Below are 25,051 nucleotides of genomic sequence, written 5' to 3' on the forward strand. Positions count from 1 at the left end.
GCACAACACAATCTGGACAACAATGGGTCTATCTCTAATTTCCACTACAAAAATAAGGAAGTGGAAGAGATCTTCAAGTGACATTGGAATATTCTATGCCTGACTAGAGAGATTTGGGATTACATTACCTACTTGCTCCAAATTTATCTATAGAAAAGCACCCAATTTTGGTGACCGTGTGGTCAAAAAAATCCTTGAAACATCAGGCCAACAAAAAATAAAGTTTGACAAAAAGGGATTTTATGCATGTAGAACATAACATGTATCTTGTGCAGGACAGTAAAAACTAGTGATAGGGGCCCCACCACCTTCTCTAATAGGGAAGGTAGGGTGCTTAATATTTATGAATTTTTAACATGTAATAAATCTCATGTGGTATATTTATTATGGTGTCCATGTGGTCTGTATTATGTGGAGAGGACGAAAAGATTCCTCAAGGTACATATAGCAGAACATGTGGCCAACATTAAAAAAAAAAAAGTAAAAAAAATAAATAAAAAATAAAATAAAAACCACACAGTGTATCCCTTCAGTTTAGGGAGAAACAGAATACAGACCCCACACTACAGTTTTGTGGGATAGATTGCATATATCCAGCGTGGAGAAGTTCCAACAGGGTGAGAGATCTTTCTCAAAAAGAAACAAAGTATTTTTTTTTTTTATGTTTGGCACCCAAAAGGTTTTAAATACTGAGTTTGATCTCAACTGTTTTCTTTTATAAATGTTTAACTTAAGGATTTTTTGTATAGTTATGCATTTGTACTGTATAGATATAGAATTTATGAATTATAGGGATGATTTTATAATCTATGATCTCTTTAGTTGGTTATTTTAGAGCCGCATTGCTTTAACCCTGAGGGGTACAACGTCTTATTGACAAACCTGAAAGTGTGAGGCAATTATTGCTGGTGAGAGTACATAGTATGGGGGAGCGGTGACAAGTGGTGTGGAGTGGACTCATATAGATATGGAATAATGAATTATAGGGAGGATTTTATAATCTATGATCTCTTTAGTTATTTTATGTTGTTTTTATGTTTTTTTTTTTTTTTTCCAGAGTTGCATTACTGTAGAGCCGCTTTGCTGTAGATAGGCCAGTCGGTCAACATTTTAGTCTGTTGGACAATATTCGTGTGTATATATATTTTTTTATTTATTAGATATCAATCTTTGTTGGCTTAAATACATTATCATTGTACTGCAGTAAAGATTGTATGGTGTGAACCAGCTATATCATGGCCACGGGGAAACTGCAGGGACGCCGGCGCAATGTCCAGTCATTTGCATATGGGGGCGCATATCAAAATGGTTGTCCTGTCGACACGTACAGCCAATCCCAGGACAAAGTCAGAATGACAAATTGCCTTGGGCCCACCAGAGCCATGATTGGCTGTAGAGGATCAAAACCTATGTGAGCTAAAGTTTGATTAAATGTGAGTGCAATTACCTGTGGATCTGTTTTATGGGTTTTTATTTCAATTTATCATCAGACGTTATTTGCACTATTGGAGTGTTCTTTTTATCTTATATACACGGGAGTCTCTCATTAACCCTTGAGAATGGAGGAGACGTTGGGATTTCCCACAACCCTGAGGGGTACAATGACTAATTGACACACCTGAGAGTGTGAGGCAATTATTGCTGTTGAGTGTACATCGTATGGGGGAGCAGGGACACGTGGTGTGGAGTGGATATCTTTCATCTTTGTTCCTGTATGGACTCACTGTTATGCTGTTCCAATTGTGAACTTATTTACATTTGGACTTTGAGAATGACATTTGCACCTTTTCCATCTCTGGTTGTTTTTTAGTGCATTAATAGGTTCCAGTACCACAATTTATCAGTCGTAGCAATTAGTCCCAATGTACTTATTTTCTAAAAGGTTTTAACTATTCAGAGTGGATTACATAGTGACTAAATGGTGTGGTGTAAACGCAAAGGCTGTCTTACAAACATAAAAAAGATAAATGTGCGCTCAAAAGGTTGCATCAGCAGTGTGATGGACAAACTTCTCACCATGGCTCTATGGTCTCACACAGTACATCATGATATATTCTCCAATTACTACACAAGAATCCCAACTACTGTACTCTTACCTTACTTTCCTCATTGTAGTTATCAATGAACTACCACAGCGCTGTGGTAGTTAATCCATTCTTCCTGTCAGCATGTATTGACTTCCTAACACGGAGGTACGAGCAAGCTAATACACTGGCAGCTCTGCAGAAGACCTGCATAACACAAGCAATCTGCTGATTGCTGATGCAATGCTTTACAGGCTCCTGCAACAAAAAAAATAACATGCACTTTTTTTTACTTAGAAAAAAAAAGTGCATTTATTCTTTTTTCTGAAAAGGTGAACTTATCCTTTAACCCTTGCAAGCGCAGTGCCACTGCAAGGAAGAATCTTCCAGTTTTTGGTTGCATTTTAAATGAACAGAAAATCCCTACCCTTGCATCACAGGTCATTCTGTACACCATTTATGCTTAGCTACCCACAGAAATTCTTGATCTTGTAAATTATCCTACATGCGATTATAGCAGTCAGAACATCCCACTAAATATTTGGAGTGCCATCACTTTAAACAGAACTGCAGCAGGTAAGAATCTGCATTTCACATTGCAAAGATAAATGCAATGTGTACAATTGATCTTAAGAAAAATTCTCTTTAACTAAAGACAGAGATGCACTTTAACATCCTCAACTCATTTTTAAATGGCGTACCGGCTCTCCAGGCGGATCTGAAACCCAATAGATTGCCCGATTTTCTCTCCCCTTTCAGCAGCCACTCTTTCAGCAACAGCAATCGCAGCCAAACGCCTTGGCTGAGTGCAGAATAAACGGCAAGGCATTCCATGTTTGTAACAGTCATCCAGTATAAACTGTGGGATCTAATACAAGGAATAGAATATAGTTAAAATTCACCTTTTCAAAATCATAACAGGGAAACAAAAAGGAATTTTGACTTGTCTGCACATTCCATACCATGAAGTACAGTAAAGGATACAGGCAGAGTTTTCACAAACCATGGGTTATAAGCATGCACCTTCAGGTGATTGGACATTGGAAAAGCTTTAGAAGTCATGACCCCTAGGTGCCAAAAATCCTCCGTTCTGGAGCAAGCAATGCAGAGTAAACCAAGAAATTGACGGAAGGGTAGCCTGTGGCCTGTATTGTACTCCAAGATAAGGAATTTACAGATAAGTGAAAATTCCTTTTATCTTAATTTTACAATACAGGACACAAATGGCATGATCAACCACAGAAAAAGCCCACTTATTTTACACCAATTTTTTTGAACTGGAGAGTGTTCCGCAAAGACTGGGGGGTGAAAATAGTTTCTGAGGTTATCTATTCATCTTAGACATTCTGTTTATAAACAGGTAATATTTTAAATGATTCTGCAGGTTTGTTTGTACCCAAAAGGGGCATGGAGAGATGGAGGTGTGTCAGCAGCACAACGCCAAGGTTTTTGCAGACAGAGGCAATGGGCTTTTGAACATTCGTAAGCTTATTTTGTGAAACCACCCTCTTTAATATTGCAGTCTGGGGAAGAAAAGTCTTCCACAGCTTCTTCTAATACTGCTTTAATATCCTCTTCATTTCCTTTTGTGTCAGAATTCTTTTGGATAGAGATATGCTGGTCCTACTCAAATTCAAAAATGGGAGTAGAAGAAGAGGAAGGGTGATGTTTTGAAGTAAAAAAAAAAACAAAATCAGATACAGAGATAAATGTTGTAGCCAGATCCTTCTCCGATGCAAGGGATGCATAAAACAGCCCGGGTTAATGACCATGAGGAGCTCAACACTTTAAAACAGCGAGAGAGGGACTGTGCAGGGGCTCATGCGGGATCCCCTACTGGTGCCCCATATGAGACTCTGCTGGAGGCAAAGAGGCACTTAGCACTACATGTCAAAGGACGGACAAGCTCGGAAATCTCAAAAATAGTACAGTGTTTGCAGAAGGGGATAAGAATGGTAAACTCCTGGCTATGTTGGTGGCTGACCAACGCCCTATCATGCATATCCTTGTAATTAAAGACAAGGGGGGCAATTTGGTCATTGACCTATCTGATATTATGAAGGAGCTTATTGAATTCTTCTTAGCCTTACACTCAACCATCCCCAGCTATGATTCAGGGGCATTAGACTACTAGCAAGGCTGCCTCTCCCGAAACTGTCTTAAGAGGACTGTAATATGTTAGAAGCCAAGATAACAATCAAGGAGGTACAGAGGCAATATTTGCCTTCCCGTCCAACAAAGCCCCATGTCCAGACAGGTTTCCCGCAGATTTCTCTGCAGAAAATGTACAACAGATGGCTATGAGATTTAACTGGCTATTGGAATACTGCAACTCCTCCCTACCAAACTCCATGTGGGAGGCGATCCTCTTACTAAAAACAGGGAAAGACCCGACTGAATGTGCATCCTATCATCGCATAGCACTTTTAAACATGGACTTAAAAATCCTAACCAAACTGTTAGCGACTAGACTGGCTAGGGTTATCCCAACAATAGTCAACATTGACCAGACAAGCTTCATGCCGGGGAAGTCGATAGACACAAACCTTAGGAGACTATACACTCACATGCAACTTCTACCCACTGACTCCAATACCAGGATTGTAGCGTCTATAGATATAGCAAAAACCTTGGATTCTGGAATTTTATGTTTAAGGTATTAGAAGTAAAGGGATTTGGGCTGCAATTTAGAAAATGGATATCTATGCTGTATAAAAACCCAAAAGTGGCTGTAAGACTGGGGTCGGCGGTGACCGACTTCTTTGCAGTGGGCAGGGGCACTAGGCAGGGTTGCCTGTTGTCCCCATTGCTTGCCCTGGCGATGGAGCCCCTGGCCATCGCCCCGAGGTCTTCTGGGGAACTTCAGGGGAGAAGGATGGCAACAATTCATGAGACCTTAGCCTTATATGCAGACAACATGCTCCTGTTTCTCAACAAACCGGGGGATTCCTTGTAGTCAGTCCGGGCAATTTTGGACAAATTCGCCACAAATTCAGGGCCAAGAGTAAACTGGAGCAAGTCGTCAATCCTGCCATTAGATCCAAAAGCCAAAAGAGGGCTGACCCAAACCTCCCATTACAATGGATGGAATCTCTCAAATATTTGGGGGGTGAAAATTAATGCAAACGTGCAAGACGACTTTTCCTTATGTTTACTACCATTACTGATCTTTCTCAAACAAAGTACAGGCCTGGATCAAATTACCACTATCCTTAACCACTTCCCGACCAGCGCACGATGATGTACGTCGACAGAATGGCACGGGCAGGCATATTGGCGTACATGTACGTCCAATATTCGTTGCCGCCGTGCCATCGGGAGCGCGCCGCCGCCGGCGCGCTCCCGCGCTGGTCGGGACCCCCGTGAGTCCGGTCGCGGGACCCGCGGACTCGATCGCCGCGGGCATCCCCGCGATCGTCTCACGGAGCGGCCGAATGGAGGAAATGCTGTATAAACATTTTCCCATTCTGCCTAGCAACTAGTGATGCTGATCTCTGCTCCATGTGATTGGAGCAGAGATCAGTGTACACTAAATGAAAGCCCAACCCCCCCACAGTTAGTAACACACCCCTAGGAACACTTAACCCCTACACTGCCACCCACAGGTTAACCCTTTCACTGCCAGTGTCATTTACACAGGAATCACTGCATTTATATAGCAGTGATTACTGTATAAATGACAATGGTCCCAAAAATGTGTCAAAAATGTCCGATGGGTCCCCGACAATGTCGCAGTCACAATAAAAATCGCAGATCGCCGCCATTACTAGTAAAAAAAAAAAATAATAAAAAATGATTAATAAAAATGCTATAAAACTATCCCTATTTTGTAAACGCTATAACTTTTGCGCAAACCAATCAATAATCGCTTATTGCGATTTTTTTTACCAAAAATATGTAGAAGAATACGTATCGGCCTAAATTGAGGGAAAAAATGTTTTTTTATATATTTTTGGGGGATATTTATTATAACAAAAAGTAAAAAATAATGCGTTTTTTTCAAAATTGTCGCTCTATTTTTGTTTATAGCGCAAAAAATAAAAACCGCAGGGGTGATCAAATACCACCAAAAGAAAGCTCTATTTGTGGGAAAAAAAGGACGTCAATTTTGTTTGGGAGCCATGTCGCACGACCGCGCAATTTTCAGTTAAAGCGACGCAGTGCCGAATCGCAAAAAGTGGTCTGGTCTTTGACCAGCAAATTGGTCCGGTCTGAAAGTGGTTAATAGGTAGAATCAGCCTGCTTAAGATGAAGGTCCTTTCAGTAATCTTTTACTTCCTCAGACATGCCCCAGTGTGGATCCCAAAATCATACTTCAAAACAGATAGAAGGGATTGTCAGATCATTCCTCTGGGCACCTAAACCTCCTAGGATAGGATCTAAAGTGCTAAAGAAACTGGGGGACCAGGGAGGTCTGGCAGTGCCGGACTGGCATAAATACTATCTAGCAGGTCAAATGGTGCTTGCCCGTAGGTGGTTATTGTCAGATGAAGGAGAGGCAGCCACAGAAGTGGAAGCTGTCCATCTTTGCTCTTACGAAAACTTGTGCTTAGCACTGTTTAGGGGTACCAAATCAGACTTGCCAATCACCTCGACGATGACGGCCACTATTAGAGCCTGGGGTCTAGCGGTAAAATTAGAATCTTCCAGCTACTGGGGGATCTCTCCGTCTGCCCCAATATGGATGAATCACGCGTTGCCCAAGTTCAATAAATTTACTTGATCCTATGATTTGGGCAGTTAAAGGGGTCAAAACACTTCAAGATATTACCTCCTATGGGGATCTCCTGACTTTCTCCCAACTGAAGTCCAGATATGACCAACCTAATTCAAAACCTCTTTGAATTTTTTTCAACTCCAACATGCTTACCAGATGCAGTTTAGAGAGCAGAATCCCTGCCATCGACACTTGAATCCATGCTCTCAGTGGAGCACTTAACTAAAGCACTTTCTTCAACATACAAATAATTTTTTAAACACACCAAAGGCAGTGACCAACTGTAGAAATAAATGGGAGGTGGAAGTTCCGGATGTACAAGGGGAAGATTGGGACAACTTATGGTCCCAACCCTTTAGGCACCTAGTGTCAGTGAGGGACAGATTGATACAATTTAAATTTCTAAATAGAAGCTATTATACGCTGGCTAGGCTTGCTAAGATATATGGAAATGACTCAGCAGGGAGCTGGAGACGCTCCTTCTCTTCGGAAAATGCTGAACACATTTTCTGGCTATGCCCGCACAGTTTCTGGAAGAAGTCACATCGTGCATTTCAGATCTTCTATCGGTGCCCATTCTAATGACAGTGAAAGTGGGTTTGTTGGGCTTGGTGGAGGAGATAGTTCCAACAAGGGCACTGAGAACATTACTTACTATGCAGAGATTAGCTTTTGAAAAAAGTTGATCAACACTATGTTGCCATATTATAAATCTGCATAAAGAGCTAGGGGATGTGGGAATTTTTTTTTATAAAAGTATGAAAGGCCTGGTATGAATCTGACAATACGGTTAGGTAGGTGATCACCCTGGGATCTCGGTAGACAAGGATGTGGATCATGGAAAAGCATGATATAAGACAATATGAATGTATTAAGGTAATTCATATACTGGCTAGCTAAAGTTATAGAGAGTGATAACTAATAACAACTGCATTTCTCGAAGACCATGTAATGAACTGACAAATCTGCAGGAGTAGGACATTTCTTGTGAATAAATCCAGGAAGCACCACCAGTGTCACTGAGCTGTGACAAGGGAGGGGGAGGGGGTTAAAAAGAAGTTGTGGTATTTACAAAAGTCAGATGACTTAGGATAGTCATGTTAGGCATTGCATGGCCATCTGTTTCTGGGGGACTGTCACATTGACATAACCCAGATGTGTGTATGCTTGATAAAAACAAGTTCAATAAAAATCTATTTTATTTATTTTTTTAGAAAAGTTAGATTACACTAAAAACCTACCCGCTAAGCTCCTGTTATCCAGTCAGTTTGGTCTCTGCAATTAATGACCACTGGACAAGCAGTTTTCCTGTGTGCTATGGATTTCAACATATTTTAGTGCTCATGAAATAGATATTAATTTTCTATAAACAAAATATGCCAATACCCCTTTGCCATATACCCCCAACAGCCATCAAAAGCTTTGTTTGTCAATTTCCAAATCGTATGATTTTGAATGACTGAGTTATACAAGTTTTTGCTATTTTTCTATCCTTCCATAATAGGACTGCCAGGCTATATGTCTGATGTTGCCACATTGCTTACATTCATATAGCATTTCTATGGCTCATATTTATGCACGTGTAGCGAATACGTTCCCTTATATGTTAGTCTGTCTGTATTTGTCTGGCCATTGACAACATTGTCATTAGATGGTGAATGGTAGAGATTCATTGATTTTGCATTCTGTGTAATCAACTATTGTGTATTCATACACTTAATACATTTCTATTTTGTTATAAATAACTAGGTATTATTTCAAACACTATATCTCTGTGGCTCTATATGTGGTATCTTTTTCTACACCCTTTCTTTCTCTGGGGAAGCTTCTTCTCTTTATCATATGATCAGCCACTGAGCCCTACCACATCCACAGGGTAGAGTAGACGATTGTCTGGCTTTTCTTATTGTCTAGTTGTGTTTCCATACTTTGTCTTTTCCAAATGAGGCTATTCCCCTGTGGGGTACTCACAGAAGATAACCGTCAGGAAGGAATACGTCGTAACCCAGGTGTAAACCAACCTGTAACGAATCTTTGTGGCAAAAAGGGCAAGAGGAATTGCCCGAGTACCATATATGGGCTCTAGGCAGAAGTGGCGGTAAAGTGTGCAACCAATGGTGTATTGCGACACCTGATCATCCACGTCTAAGCTCTGAGTGGTTGAGTTTTAGGGACAAGTTTGAAAAGTTTAGGTCCCAAACCTAACCCTATTTTTGCAGTAATACAGGGTTGACCCAGTCTTATTAGTTCACAAAGCTGGATTTTAACATGGCCCAGTGTTAGAAAGTTTCTTTAATCTAATATCAACAAATATTAACAAATGAATGAACGGTTTAGATCTTCTTAGTTAAGGAAAATATGAAATTATATAGGACTTTCATAGTCGTGAAAAAAAATTATATATATATATATATATATATATATATATATATATATATATATATATATATATATATATATATATATATATATATTTATTAACTCCTTTCGTACCACCACCCCCTCCCTTTAGAATGTAAGCTCTATGAGCAAATAATTAAAAATGCTAACCATAACATACAAGGCCATCCACAACCCCGCCCCCATCTACATCACCAACCTCATCTGCAGATATCGCCCAAATTGTCACCTCCGCTCCTCTGAGGACCTCCTGCTTTCTAGCTCCCTTGTTAACTCCTCTCATGCTCGCCTTCAAAACTTCTCCAGAGCCTCTCCCATCCTTGAACTCCCTGCCCCAGTCTGTCCGCTCAGACCCTACCCTGTCCACCTTTAAGAGTTCCCTGAAAACGAATTTATTCAGGGAAGCCTATCCCACACCCACCTAACTGTCCCCAAGCCACCCCCATCAAATCATTCTCTGCAGCTATTCCCTTTTGTACCACCACCCCCCTCCCTTTAGAATGCAAGTTCTACAAGCAGGGGCCTCCTGTACCTTTTGTATTGTACTGTAATTGTGTTGTCCCCTCTATACATTGTAAAGCGCTGTGTAAACTGTTGGCGCTATATAAAATCGATAAAAAATAATGAGCAGGTCCCTCCTGTACCTTTTGTATTTTACTGTACTGTAATTGTGTTGTCCCCCCTATACATTGTAAAGTGCTGCGTAAACTGTTGGCTCTATATATATATCATGTATAACAGGGCTCGACAAAACACAGGAGCCAAGTCGCATTTGCGACTAGAATTAGCAACCTGGCGCAGAACAGCTGGGAGTATCCTGTCTCCGCGGACCCCCCCCCCCCCCCCGGCGTGATCGTGTCGGGCCGCGGCGCCGGCGGCCTGTAATTGAGCCCCCGGCTTTGAGGCCTTCTACGATCGGAATTGCAACCAGCAATGCTAATGACGCTTCCCCTGCCTGTCAGCCTATCTCCTTCGCTTTACTCAGAACCCCTAAACATTATATATTTTATTCTAACACCCTAGAGAATAAAATGATGGTCATTGCAATACTGTCTGTCACACCGTATTTGCACAGCGGACTTACAAGTGCACTTTTTTGGGGAAAATGTATTTACTAAAAAAAAAATTTAAAAAAATAAAAAATAAGACAACAGTAAAGTTAGCCCAAGTTTTTTTTTATATTGTGAAAGATAATGTTACGTCGAGTAAATTGATACCCAACATGTCATGCTTCAAAATTGCGCCCGCTCATGGAATGGCGACAAACGTTTACCCTTTAAAATCTCCATAGGCGACGTTTAAAAAATTCTCCAGGTTGCACGTTTTAAGTTACAGAGGAAGTCTGGGGCTAGAATTATTGCTCTCACACTACCGATCACAGCGACACCTCACATGTGTGGTTTGAACACCGCTTTCATATATGCGTTCGCTTCTGCGCGCAAGCTTGGCGGGACGGAGCGCTTTTAAAATAATTATTTTTTTCTTATTTGAATTTTTTTCACTGTTCTTTTAAAAAAAAAAATGTGTCACTTTTATTCCTATTACAAGGAATGTAAAAATCCCTTATAATAGAAAAAAGCATGACAGGTCCTCTTGTATATGGGATCTGGGGTCAGAGAGACCTCACATCTCATATTTAAACTAAAATTAAATTTAAAAAAAAAATTGTCATTTGAAAAAAATAAAAAATGTCCCTCTAAGAGCTATGGGCAATGACTTGGAGACAGGTGGGAGGCTGGGGGCCATCTTCCCCTCACTCGTCTCCATGTCAGGCCAGGGACAGGTCCGGATCGCCGTCACGGACCTGGCTCCTAACTTTTTTTTATCTGGCTCCTAGATTCCAAGAAAATTTGTTAACCCCTGATGTATAATATAATAATAAAAATATATGTTTAATGTTTTCACACATTGTTCTTGCCCACTCCTCAGAAATGTCAATGCATAGAGACAACAACCCCCATCCTTGCATGAGAGGTGGGAGGGAAGCTATGTCTCATTACAAGAGTATGTAGTATAATAAGGCTCAGAGGAACCTTTTAAACCAGACTTTTTAGGAAGGAGGGGTCGGATTTTAGGAGTAAAAACTAGTAACAGAAGAACAGTAGAGGATAGATTTGCTTCAGACACCACAAGGCATTTAAGGAAACTGACACAGCTACACTCACACTAAGAATATAATAAGTTATTGATATTTTTATATTCTACATTTTGACATTGTTCTTGTAATATTTTGCTATTTTATTAAATCAATTTTTGAGTTTTTACACAAGAATTGAACAGACTTTCTTGGAACTTTCCTCATCAATATAATTTACAGAATATTGATATTTAATACCAGAAAAACTTTATTTAACACCCAGGCTGTGCCCATCACAGTGGGCATAGCCACTAAGGGGTCTCCAGGGTATGGGTTCTATAGTGATGATGGACCAAGGCCCTGGACTTGTATAGCACCCTGAGGCTGATTCAACACATTGCACCAAGTGCCAAGATGAGCACCCATGCTGGATCCAGTGCCTGAGGCAACATTAAGTGTATACATTTCCATGCGCCCTGGGTATGGATCTCAGGGTTTTACCGAGGTTGTGCAGATCCTGATACACTGCTTCCATGTTGGCATTAGAAGAGTTGATTTAGCAATCCAAAGATAAAGTAATAAGGAAAAATAATAAAACTAGTTAAGCAAACAGTGATTTTGCCCATGAAGGGAGATCAAAGAGATCCCTTAAACTATATACACTAGAACAAAACTAAGGATTCACAGAGTGGGGTAGGGTTATAGGAGAGGTGCCCAGAGGACATGTCCTCTAAAGCTTTGACAGTGTCCAATCACCTGAAGGTACATGCCTATAATCCATGGTGTAGGATTACAGAGGCCTTTGTCCTGTATAATTAAGATATTCTCTTAATTATGGTTATATAAGTTTTCAAAAATGTCATCTAAAAGTACAAATGTGTGCACAGGAGTGCATGCTTAGGATCTTCATTCAAACCTATTTAATAAGCAGAATCTTCTCACAATTTCACCAGTTTAGAGCAAAAACCATAACTGAATCCCAATTGTCTGTTACTGGTTAATTGTTAAATAATCAGCATAGTGTCTGTAAATATATACATTTTACAGAACATAATATTTTTATACATGTTACAAATCTATGCCATAGGTATGGTCAGCCCATTGAGTCCTTATAAATTTTCAAAATTAAAAAGTGTAAGGCATGTCTAGCTATAAATTTTTTTTCATGTTTTGGAGACAGTATAGAGAGGTTAGAATGCATTTTGTATATTAAGCCTCTCTACACAGAATGCGATTGTAAATGCAAACAGCTGTAACCAGAATATAAAAAAGACATAGGAAGCTGGCCACTTATACATATTGGCCAAAACTGAGGAAGAAATTTTGTTTTTTAAATATATATTTTCATGATACAATATGTTCCTATACCCTTGGTAGAATGAGCTTTCACCGTAAAAGGGAGGAGCTTTACATTTCAGACCATAGGCCTGAATGACCAATTGATGGACCCAATAGGCAATGGAAGCTTTGGAAGCTGCCAGCCCCTTCTTGGGTTCTTTCGGCAAAACAAAAAAGGTAAGGTAAAACGAAGCTGAGAGAAAAAAAAAAAAAAAAGGCAAAATAATGTCCCTATTTAAATGAAAGGCTGACACCACCTTTGGCAAAAAGGATGGAACGGGTCGTAACACGACCCTGTCGTGGTGAAGGATCAAGTTCTCTGCACTAAAGGGCCGTCAACTCCGACACCCTGCTAGCCGAGGTGATGGCCATCAGGAAGGCTAGCTTTCATGACAGTAAGTCTAATAGAATTTCCTTGATCGGTTCAAAGGATTGTTTCTGTAACACAGACAGCACCAAGTTCAAGCCCCAAGGACACATAGGTGACCTAATGGGGGGAGCAAACAAGTTGCCTCCTGCATAAAAGTTCAGACCAGCGAATGGGAGGCTAAAAGCCTTTGAAAAAAATACTGACAGGGCTGAAATCGTACCTCTGATTGTACTAAATCACTTCAGGCCCCGATCATTTGGCAGACCAAAGACCAAAGCACTTTGATTCGGCACGGTGTCTCTAACTGACAACTGCGCAGGCGTACGACATGGCTCCCAAACAAAATTTACATCCTTTTTTTCCCCACAAATAGAGCTCTTTTGGTGGCATTTGATCACCTCTGCAGTTTTTATTTTTTTGCTCTATAAACAAAAAAAGAGTGACAATTTTGGGAAAAAAAAAGCAATTTTTGTTTACTTTTTGCTATAATAAACCAACCCAAAAAAAATAAAAAATAAAAATAAATGGTTTTCCTCAGTTTAGGCCGATACGTATTCTTCTACATATTTTTGGTAAAGAAAATAAAGTCGCAATAAGCGTTTATTGATTGGTTTGCGCAAAAGTTATAGCGTCGACAAAATAAGGGATAGTTTTTTGTTTTTTTTACTAGTTATGGCAGTGATCAGCGATTTTTATAGTGACTGCGACATTATGGAGAACAGATCGGACACTTTTGGTACTATTTTGGGACCATTCACATTTATACAGCGATCAGTGCGATTAAAAATGCATAGATAACTGTAAATGTGACTGGCAGTGAAGGGGTTGACCAATAGGGGTCGCTGAAGAGGTTACACGTGTCCTAACTGTAGTAGGGATGGGCTACTTGTGTCAAGACACTGATCACAGGGAGCTGTGATCAGTGTCCTGTCACTAGGAAGTGACAGGACACCGATGGGGAAATGCTCGTTTACATCAGCATTTCCCCATTCTTCCTCTCCATGAGATGAGCGCGGGTATCCCCACGGACATAGTCTGCGGGACCAGCAATCACACTCACGGAGTTTGCGGCAGGCGTGCACGCCATCACGCGCCCACAATGCCGCGTCTTAAAGGGCAACTTACAGGTATGTTAATATGCCTGTACATGCCATTCCGCCGACGTATATCAGCATGAGGCAGTCGGCAAGTGGTTAAAGCCAATCTGATTTCCACAGCTGACTGTAGAAAAGAGAGAATTCTCCCAATCACATATTTCCGCGGATGAGGCCTCAGGGACCCCAAAGAGGGCCAGGGGGGCTCAGTAACCTCTTCAAGAGGCAACTTTAAAGGCAGAATGAGCCATCTCGGTAAGAAACTCGATCAAAAGCCTCTGCGACAGAGGCAGACACAAACTGGATATCTTCTTGTCCAGATTGATTAGAAGCATAATCATCCGCCAGGCCCTCCACAGAATCCTGAGATTTTAGCTCTTCCCCATCCCCAACTCATTCCTGCTCCAAACTAGGAGTCTCTGGGGAGGGGGGTCAGTCACACTTCTTGCCACCCTGCAGGATGGAGGCAATCATGCCAGCAATCCTGTGCTCTAACCTGGCTAGAGCCAAGGACAGTTATTTGGTGATCATGGGTGAAGCAGCAGCGTCGACTGTCGGCACAATACCAGATAGGCGCAGAGGCACAGATTGCCCGGAAGCCTTTGGTCCTTCAGGGTCATCAACACTAGGGATACGACTAGGTTCATCAGGAACTAATGCCAACATAGGTGTGCCCTACCCTGTAGTGTTAGTCCCGCTCCTTTTTTTTAAGGCATTTACTAGCCACAAAAAGAGTACCTGAGTGTAGTATTAACACACCTCAGAAGGGAGAGCTTTTATTAGGGATCACTAAGCCCCTGTGCATTAATCCTGTTAAGCCCCTCTAGCCTGCCAAACACCTGCTGACTGATGTGACCCGGGTGAGGAGAAAATGAACCGCTGCAAATGCCTGGTTCAGAGCCTACTCTGTATTCCACAGCTGCCTTCTGGAAGCACCGCATGCTTGGCATACACAGCTTAAATAAGCTGGTTGTACATCGGAACGTTCTGCCCATTCGCGCGCATGGTGAATGGGCGTATTCGCATATGATGTGAATCTTAGTGTGCCCAGATATGGGTATCGAAGCCGCGAGCACCATGGCCGCCAAACCGCTGAGCCCAGCGGCACTCTTGCCAACGCACGTACACCATGGCGAACCAAGGCAAAATGGCGCAACATTGTGCACCATCATACGGGTATAAAACAGCCAGACACAGGAAAAAAAAAACAAGATACACTTTGCAAACACCAACAGATAACCCAAAACTCACCCGTATGGTTACCGCACACGTGTCCAGCCTCTAGCAAGTTTGACTGATTGTTACAATCATGGGGACACCCCACAATAATAATAATAATAATAATAATAATAATAAAGGTGTTTCACTTACCCGTCTAGGCGCAGGGCAGCTTAGAAACTAACAGCCCAATCTTCAACATTCACGGCAGGTTCGTCAGTTGAGGACCTTCAAGGACTGGTTACCCTTTTCATGTTTAGGGTCCACACCTTTGGACCTGTACAGCACCTTGCAAGAATGCCTTAGGGCTGTGGTGTCCAGAATTCCACTTTACAGGGTCCAGAGCCCAGAGGCCGAATTACAGGCAAAACCTCACAGTCTTCTTTGCAAGGCTCAGATACCATTTATCTAAGCATATAGAGCTTGTGTCAAATGGATCATATCAGTCAATCCTCTGACTCATTTAAGAACCATTTGTGGGACTAAAGACATGGAGCTCAGAGAGTTCCAAGAACCGTGCCATTCACCTTGCAGACACTGGTAAAAAAAAAAAACGGCAGTACTTCCCGTATGGGAGGGGTTATATAGGGGATCACTTTCTGTCCCTCTAAAGACTTTTGGTCTACCAGTGTCCATTCACCTGGAAATTAAGAATAACCCAGTAGGTAATGAATATTATATTAGCCCAACTCTGTGTCCCATGATGTATGAAAAAGAAATAATGTATTTTTTCAAAGTACCAGATAGTGAGGTTAGTATGTATGAGGCCAGTGATGATTGCTATGATAAGCTATAACAACGATAGATAAAAAAAATACATATCCCACACTATTATATTGCCCTTGTTCGTTTAAAACTCTTACACTCACACATAAATCAGAATTTTTTTTCCCCCGGCTTCATTCAATTTCTTTACAATACATAATTAGAGGCCCAATATGGATTACCTGGGTGGTTTTTCCAGATCCAGTTTCTCCCACAACTAGCAGAACATTATTTTCTTTTATAATGTTGATAATTTCTTCACGCTTTTCATAAACTGGTAAGGACTGTCGAAAGCTATCAAACTCGGAGTCTCCTCTCTTTGATGGGACTTGGGGAATGCCATTGCTCAGACGGCCACTGGACCTGCTCATTTCATGTTTTTCTTCAGGAGACAAAATATGATAAGGATTAAAGCTGGCGCATTTTACTTGAACTTAAGTTATCCTCTAAAAGGCCAATTCCAACAAAGTAGCTGCATACACAATTCAAATACACATAGTACACCCTTTACCCGGCAATAGACTTAAATACTAACACTCTTGAGATCTACTCATCCTTGCGGTGCTATATAGCTGACAATACTTTTATAGCCTGTGTTAAGCAGATGCTGTGCCACATCCCTACCTTTAACCTATTCTCTGGTTTACTATAGTACATCCATGCTTAATTTTCTTGCTCGTATACACCCATCTAAATTCGTGCCTCTAGCTATAATGCAGCCACTACCTCTTCAAGTTTAAATGTTATTTTTCATATAAAGTTTTAACAATTCAGACAGAAATTCTGATAATTACATTAGCTGCAACTAATATGGTTTGCTGTTTTAGGAGTATACATTAATGAACTAAAGTGAATAAATTTCATATGCTTGGCTGGAGCTGTATTGTTTCTATTACAAAATATTAATATATTTCTACAAAATTATTTTAAAGCTTAAGTTTAGAGAAAACTAACACCAAGTATGCTACTTAGCAGCAATGAAGTCCAATGTGCTTTAAGAGTAGATTTTCCTATGCTACAGGGGTTAGTATTAAAGGAGAAGTACAGCCAAAGCTATTTGGGCTATGCTTCTCCAATGGATCACCCGTTTCAGCTGACAGCACACTAAGTCCCCTGTCGGCTGATGTCACTTAACCAATACAGTGGCAGGATAGATCCTGACTTAACAGTCAGGATCCACCCAGATGCCTGAACTGGAGCTGGAGGGGTAGAGGAAAAAGCAGGTGACTGACCGGCTACTTTCACATTGGGGCCACGGCGAGCACTAAGGGGCACTTTTTGGCCGCTAGCAGGGCACTTTTAACCCCTGCTAGCGGCTGAAGGGGTTAAAAGCACTCATGTTGTGGCGCTTCCGTAGCGCTATTCATTCCAATGGGCTAGGGCGTTTTGGAAGAGCTGTATACAAAGATGGTACTTTCAGGACTTTTTCTAACGTCCTGCAAGCGCACCGCCCCAGTGTAAAGGCAGCCGCAATGCTAGTGGGGCACCAGTGATCGCTGTCAGGCAAGAGGAGACAGATTGTGCGTTTCTAGTATATAGGAACACTGATAAGTCTCCTCCCCCAGTCAGTCCCATCGCCCCCACAGTTAAAACACACAGTGAAGGAATACATTTAACCCCTTGATCACCCTCTAGTGTTAACCCCTTCCATGCCAGTGATTTATACACTAATAAGTGGGTATTTATAACACTGATCACTGTATAAATGTCAATGGTTTCAAAAGTGTCTGATCTGTCCAATGTTGCAGTCCCGAGAAAATAAAAATAAAAATTTAATTTCGAGATTATATATATTTTAGGGGTGTTGAAAACTATCACCGCATCGATGCATCACGATTCTGCATCGATGCAGGAGCGATGATAATCGATTATGCATGATGTCATTCCGGCTCCTCCTCCCGCAAAGCAGTGTCTGGGCTGGTGATAAGCCACCCATCGGCTGGCTGAGCCTGGCACCATTCCCCGTCAATGGGTGATGTAATCTCAGCATGCTGCCCCCACCCAGGCCCTCTCCCTCCTCAGGATTTGTACCTGTGGACACTGCACAATAAACCCTCTCATCTCGCCGATGCGCAGGAGCAGAGCCCCAAGGACAGGAGAATCAGTGTGTACATTTAGGGGTCGGTGGCTGACACTCGTCTCACACAGCCCTGCAAAGGATGGGAGATTAACGATGCAATGCTGCCCCTCCTCTTCCCCTCTCCCCTTGTGTCTGCCCGGCCTGCCCACTCTCCTATCCCTACATAAAGCTGTGAATGAGAGAGGGGAGGAGAGGAGACAGGAAGGGGGGGGTGCGTGGGAGATATGAAGAACAGTCAGCAGCTACACATTCCAAGCTGTGTGAACTTCCAGCCTCATCCCTCCAATGAGTGAGCACTGTATTTTGCATTAAACATTCATCACTGAACAGTCCCTTTGTCTTCCCTATCTGTCTCCCAAGATCCAGTTAGCACTAAACCACTCATCTGCGGACATGATGCGCGAGATGGTCAGAGACTGCAGAGACATGATACAGGAGATTGTCAGAGACTGTGGACATGATGCGTCAAGTAGCCAGCATTGGGTACTAATGTGCTGCTGATGCAATGGAGACAGAGACCAGCGCTGTCAATAGCGGTTCAAGGACAGCAACCCTGGTTGTTCGCCTACTGGTCCATTGTCAGAGGATTCCCCCATCCTCCTGGAATGTGTAGATGGGGGAATTGGATCATATATACACACACACACATAAAATATTTATATTTTTTCATTAACGACCAAGCAAAAAAAAAAAAAAAAGTGGATAAGTGGCCTAGTGCTAACTGGATCTTGGGAGACAGATGGGGAAGGGAAAAAGGACAGCTCAGTGATCAGTGTTTAATACAAAATACATTGCTCACTCATTGGAGGGATGAGGCTGGAAGATCATACAGCTTGAAATGTGTAGCTGCTGACTGTTCTTCATATCTCCCACGCACCCGCCCCCCTCCTCCTGTCTCCCCTCTCCCCCCACTCTTTCACAGCTCTATGTAGGGATAGGAGAGTGGGCAGGCCGGGCAGACACAGGGGGGAGAGAGGAGGAGGAGGGGCAGCAATGCATCGTTAATCTCCCGTCCTTTGCTGGGCTGTGTGAGACGAGTGTCCACAGTTCTCTGACCATCTCACGCACCATGTCTGTTGTGTTTTTTTTTTTTTTTTTTTTTTTTTTTTTAAGAACAGATAAAATAAAAAAAAGGGAGTTCTCCTGACTGCTTGAATTTTTTTATAAAATCATCTTGATGCATTGCGGAATGGAAGACACGATAATCCAAATTGAATCGTTAGGCCAGTGAAGATGTGCAAATAATATATATATATATATATATATATATATATATATATATATATATATATATATATATATATATATATATATATATATATATATATATATATATATACACACACAGGGGTTGACAAATTTGCTTGGAATCTAGGAGCCAGCTAAAAAAGTTAGGAGCCGGGTCCGTGATGGCGATCCGGACCTGTCCCTGGCCTGACATGGAGACAAGTGAGGGGAAGATAGCCCCAAGCCCCCCACCTGTCTCCAAGTCATTGCCCCCCATAGCTCTTAGAGGGACATTTTTTTTTTTTTTTCAAATGACAATTTTTTTTTTTAAATTGCATTTTAGTGTAAATATGAGATGTGAGGTCTCTCTGACCCCAGATCTCATATACAAGAGGACCTGTCATGCTTTTTTCTATTACAAGGGATTTTTACATTCCTTGTAATAGGAACAAAAGTGACACACATTTTTTTTTTTTTTTTTTTTTAAAGAACAGTGAAAAAAATAAAAATAAAAGTTAAAATAAAAAAAAAATATTTTAAACGCGCCCTGTCCCGCCAAGCTTGCGTGCAGAAGCGAACGCATATATGAAAGCGGTGTTCAAACCACACATGTGAGGTATCGCTGCGATCGGTAGAGTGAGAGCAATAATTCTAGCCCCAGACCTCCTCTGTAACTTAAAAAGTGCAACCTGTAGAATTTTTTAAATGTCGCCTATGGAGATTTTAAAGGGTAAAAGTTTGTCGCCATTCGATGAGCGGGCGCAATTTTGAAGCATGACATGTTTGGTATCGATTTACTCGACGCAACATTATCTTTCACAATATTAAAAAAAATTGGGCTAACTTTACTGTCTTATTTTTTTTTTTTTTATTAAATACATTTTCCCCAAAAAAGTGCGCTTGTAAGTCCGCTGTGCAAATACGGTGTGACAAACAGTATTGCAACGACCACCATTTTATTCTCTAGGGTGTTAGAATAAAATATATATATAATTTTTAGGGGTTCTGAGTAAAGGGAAGAAAGATAGGCTGGCAGACAGGGAAAATTAGCATTACATCCATTAGCATTGCTGGTTGTAATTCCAACGGCCACCACAAGAGGGCGCCAGATTACAGAAGGAACCATAGGATCGTAGAAGGCCTCAAAGCCGGGGGCTAAATTACCGGCCGGCGGCGGCGCGGCCCGACGCGATCGCGCCGGGGGGGGCCACGGAGACAGCATACCCCCAGCTGTGCTGCCCCAGGCGCCAGGTCTGGAATTCTAGTCGCAAATGCGACCGGGCGCCCGGGTTTTGTCGAGCCCTGTATATATATATATATATATATATATATATATATATATATATATATATATATATATATATATATATATATATATATATATATATATATATATATATATATATATATATATATATATACATATACATATATACATATATACATACACACACACACACATATATACATACACACACACACACACACACACACACACATACACACACAGCCAATACTAGTAGAAAAAAAAATAATAGCAATAAAAAAACGCCATAAATCAATCTGTTTTGTAAGCACAAATATAAAAACCATCTACAAAGTGAATAAGTGTATATCATAAGAAAAATCTTTCCACCAATAGACAAAACAGCGCTGTTTTGTCTATTGGTGGATAGATTTATCTTATGATAGACTTATTCACTTTGTAGATGTTTTTATATTTGTGGTGGTTTTAAGTTTAAAGCCTTTTTAATACAGCTGCTATATTATCAAAATATTCCACAGCCCCCAGTTAAAAAGCATGCTATTTAGTGCAAGCGCCTTATATTGTTCAGCTAACGGGCGGGTGTTATCTGTAACAAAAGTGATCATCTTGTTTTGCAAGCACAATAACTTTTGCGCAAACCAATCAATATACTCTAATATGTAGAAGATTAAATATCAGTCTAAACTGAAGAAAAAAAAAAAAAATAGTATTTTTTCATACAGCTTACCTGTAAAATCCCTTTCTTTGAGAACATCACGGGACACAGATGCTATAGTAATTACTACCTGGGTTATACACCACCTATAGGTGGTGAACGGACACCGGCACACCCAAAAGAAAGGAAGTCCCCCTCTATATAACCCCCTCCTATACAGTAAGTACCTCGGTTTTGCAGCAAACAAATTCCCGAAAGAGGGGAGGGGCTCCAGTGTCCCGTGATGTACTCCAAGAAAAGAATTTTACAGGTAAGCTGTAGGAAAAATCCTATTTTCTTTATCATACATCACTGGACACAGAGCAGCTATTGTAATTACTATCTGGGATGTTCCAAAGCAATGCCCCTGAGGGGAGGGAGACACCATCGTAGAAACTGCCACCAAAGGAGGACCTACTCTCCTATTTTTAATGTGCTGAGGCCAAAAGGCAGTATCTTCTATGTGATAGACATTGACCTGGTAAAAACCCTGTAGATGTATAAACAAGAGAACAAATAGTGGCCCAGGTGTACAAGACCACTAACACCTGATGATGGGTGGCCCACACCTGGTAGAGAATCTCTCACCAGAAAAAAAAAAAGTTTTTTGCAACTTAAACCATAGGCATCATTGATAAACTGGCAGATCCACTGCTAAATATTCGACCTGGATGCCCTACACCCTTTTGGGCTTTTCTGGCAGCACAAATCAGGATTCCTGACTTGTGCCGACAACTCAAGTAGACCCTGAGCGTCCGAACTCCCTCTAGAGTAGGTAGCAATCTTTCTCCTGCCGACTGTGGATTAGGAGAAAAATAAAAGGCAAGACACTGCCTTGATTCAAGTGAAAAACTAGAAACCACTTTAGGCAATAAAAATAGATGAGGAAGAAACATTACTTTATGATGTGAAACCAAGATGGGCTCCTTGCATGAAAGAGCCGCCAACTAACACTCCACTTTGTGAAGTTATAGCAACCAAAGGACCAGCAGGATCCCCATATTGGTTCAAAAAGTGGCCTCTGCAAGGACAGTCGAGATCAATTAAAGTCCTAAGGACACAAGAATGCACTGACAGGCAGGACTATCCAAGTTACATGCTGTATGGGGTATGGAACAACGAGCGAGAAACAACTGCCCCCTGGAACAAAATTAATAGGGACGAACTCTGACTTAACGGTACTTAAGGCCAAACTCCTTTCGTCTACCGAGTGGATAAAGAAAATCTCCCACCCACATATTTCTGCAGCTGCCATTTCCTGGCTTCACACCAGGCAAAAAAAAAAAAAAAAACAGAGTTACTTGCCGGAACATCCTTTTTAAGGAGTCTTTCAGGACAACACCAAAGAGAGACCTTGACTCCTCCCATCTCAGGAAACACTGCCTTGCATTCAAAGATTTAAGCCTCACCATCCCGACAGCCCCTCAGTTCTTCAAGATTACGTCCGGCCAGCTGGGGAGACACAAGAACATGTCAGACTAACCTTTATCTTCGCTGACGGTCTCGCGCGCCAAGCTCTTCAGGAGTGTTGAATAATTTGGGTGGGTATCGGTGCTGTCCTGAAAGACAACTGGAAAAGGATGTTACCATTAAGTAACTCTGTTTTTCCCCTGTTCGTCTTTCAGGACAGAACCATAGAGAGAATAAAGGAGCACCTTACCTTAGAGTGGGACTACTGCCTGCAGTACTTTACACCCAAAGGCCTGTTCTTTTGCTGACAGCAGGTCCAGCCTTTAATGCTTCACGAAAGTGTCAAAACTGGACCATGTTGCAGCCCTACAGATCTGCTCTGGAGAAGCACCAGCCCACTCTGCTTTAGAAGTCGCCATTGCCCTGGTGGAATGTGCCTCAATACCCTGCGGGGGCTCCAACCCCCTGGTTACATAATCCTGAACAATGGCCAACCTTAACCATCTACCTATTGTACACTTAGAAGCTTTGGATCCCTTCTTAGCCCCTGAAAAGAACACAAAAAAGTAATCTTCCTAGACTGTTTTGTACTATCCAAGTACTGAAGAACGCACCTTCTAACTTCCAATTTATGAAAAAATGTGTTCCTGTTCCCTCACAGGATTCAAACAGAAGGTAGGCAAAATCATTTCTTGGTCTCTATGAAAACTAGAGGCCACCTTTGGCAAAAAGGCCAGATCAGTTTTAAAAAAAAATAAAAAAATCACACGGTCCGGAAACACCTGAAAAAAAAGGAGCCCTAATTGAAAGGGCATTGAGTTCACTCACTCTCTTTGCCGTAGTGATCGCCACCAAAAACACAGTTTTGAGGGTGATCAGTTTTAACGTACAGGTCTCCAATGGCTCAAAAGGTTCCCTTGTAAAGGTCTGTAAGACTAAAGAAATATCCCACACTGGGAAGGGGGGAGAATGACTGGTCTCTGCCTGCTTAAGGCTTTAAAAGCGGATACTTGTCCTTTCAGGGTGCTAAGGGGTAACCCTTTGTCCACCCCTGACTGCAAAAATTTGAATACCGCTACAGAGCTGCGTACATCAAAGGAACTCTCTGTGCACCAGCTATTGAAACATTTCCACAATTTCAGGTAGATATCTTGCTTCTCCCTTTTTCTGCAACTTGGATCGTTTAGGGACAACCCTTCTGAGAAACCCTTGCCCTTCAGCAATTCCTCCTCAGTAGCCAAACTGCGAGGCTCCACCGCGCCACCTGAGGACAACAGATCAGCCCCTGAGAAAGAAGATCCTCCTGGACTAGCACAATCCAGGGAGGTTCCACCGCTAGGCCCTTTAAGATGGAAAACCACAGCTTCTTGGGCCAATGAAGTGCGATCAGAATGAGAGTTGTGCTCTCCACCTGAAACTCTCTCAGTACTGCTGGAATCAGTATTGGGGGGGTGGGGGGGGGGGGAGGCTTACCTGTAGGTCCAAGAAATATCTCCCAAACCGATACGGTTTAGGAGATATTTGCCCGAAGACGGGCACCGCTGTCTACGGCGCTTGCGCCGTAGATAGTGGCGCGCAGGCGCACTGAGTGTGGCATCCTCGATAACGAAGGTGCCGTGCGTCTCGGCTCCCGTGCGCATGCGCGGGAGTGACGTCTTTGCGGCTTCGCCGAATGACAGTGGCGGAGTTGCGAGACCCACCAAGAATATGGATGCTCCGGACTACAGGGGGCAGCGGCGACTTCGCTGGCTCCTGTGTCAGGTAAGTGACACATAATGGGCTACTATGCGATGCATAATAGTCCATTATGCTTTGCCTTTGCAGGGAATGAAAGAGGAAGTAAACTCATCAGGCTTTACTTCCTCTTTAAGTGATCATGTATAACCATGTACATTTTAGCAAACATGTTAAAAAAATAAATAAATAAATAAAAAAAAAAAAAGCATCTTTATGCGCTCAAGTACCTTTATGCATTCATGTATAACCATGCATATCCAAGCAAACATATATAAACATGCATTTTTACGCAACCATGATCATGCAAACATGTATAACCATGTATATGAATATACGAATATGTAAAAACATGCATCTTCAGCTACTGTGCGTTCCACCTAGTTTGCAAGCAAGCACCTGCATAACTGCAGGTTGGCCCCATACTAGTCCTGCAGGATTTAGCCAAGCACATATGCACTACACTAGAGATGCAACTCCTTAAAATGCACCCACACTCATGTTTTTCCAAACGTGTATATTTAAACATGCATTTAAGCAACAAGTTTGCAAGCATGTACACTACACTGCATCTGTCTACAAAGCAGTCAACACTACATGAAAGTGAACTGCTAACCATCCAGGAGTTTATCAACT

General features: G+C 41.8%; 1 protein-coding gene across 3 annotated transcripts in view; it reads right to left on the reverse strand.

Moving 5' to 3' along the window:
• Positions 1-25,051, reverse strand: part of YTHDC2 (YTH N6-methyladenosine RNA binding protein C2) — a 274,280-nt gene that overhangs the window by 207,874 nt on the left and 41,355 nt on the right. For all 3 annotated transcript variants that reach the window (XM_077462267.1, XM_077462265.1, XM_077462266.1), the window contains 2 exons: positions 16,186-16,385; positions 2,726-2,892 (listed from right to left, as the gene is read on the reverse strand). In XM_077462267.1, the coding sequence (XP_077318393.1) occupies positions 2,726-2,892; positions 16,186-16,385 (367 nt within the window). The remainder of the gene's footprint in view (positions 1-2,725; positions 2,893-16,185; positions 16,386-25,051) is intronic.

The sequence above is a fragment of the Lithobates pipiens genome, unplaced genomic scaffold (assembly GCF_037356315.1).
Source record: "Lithobates pipiens isolate NorthernLeopardFrog02 unplaced genomic scaffold, aLitPip1_a1.2 Scaffold_3, whole genome shotgun sequence".
Classification (NCBI taxonomy): Eukaryota; Metazoa; Chordata; class Amphibia; order Anura; family Ranidae; genus Lithobates; species Lithobates pipiens.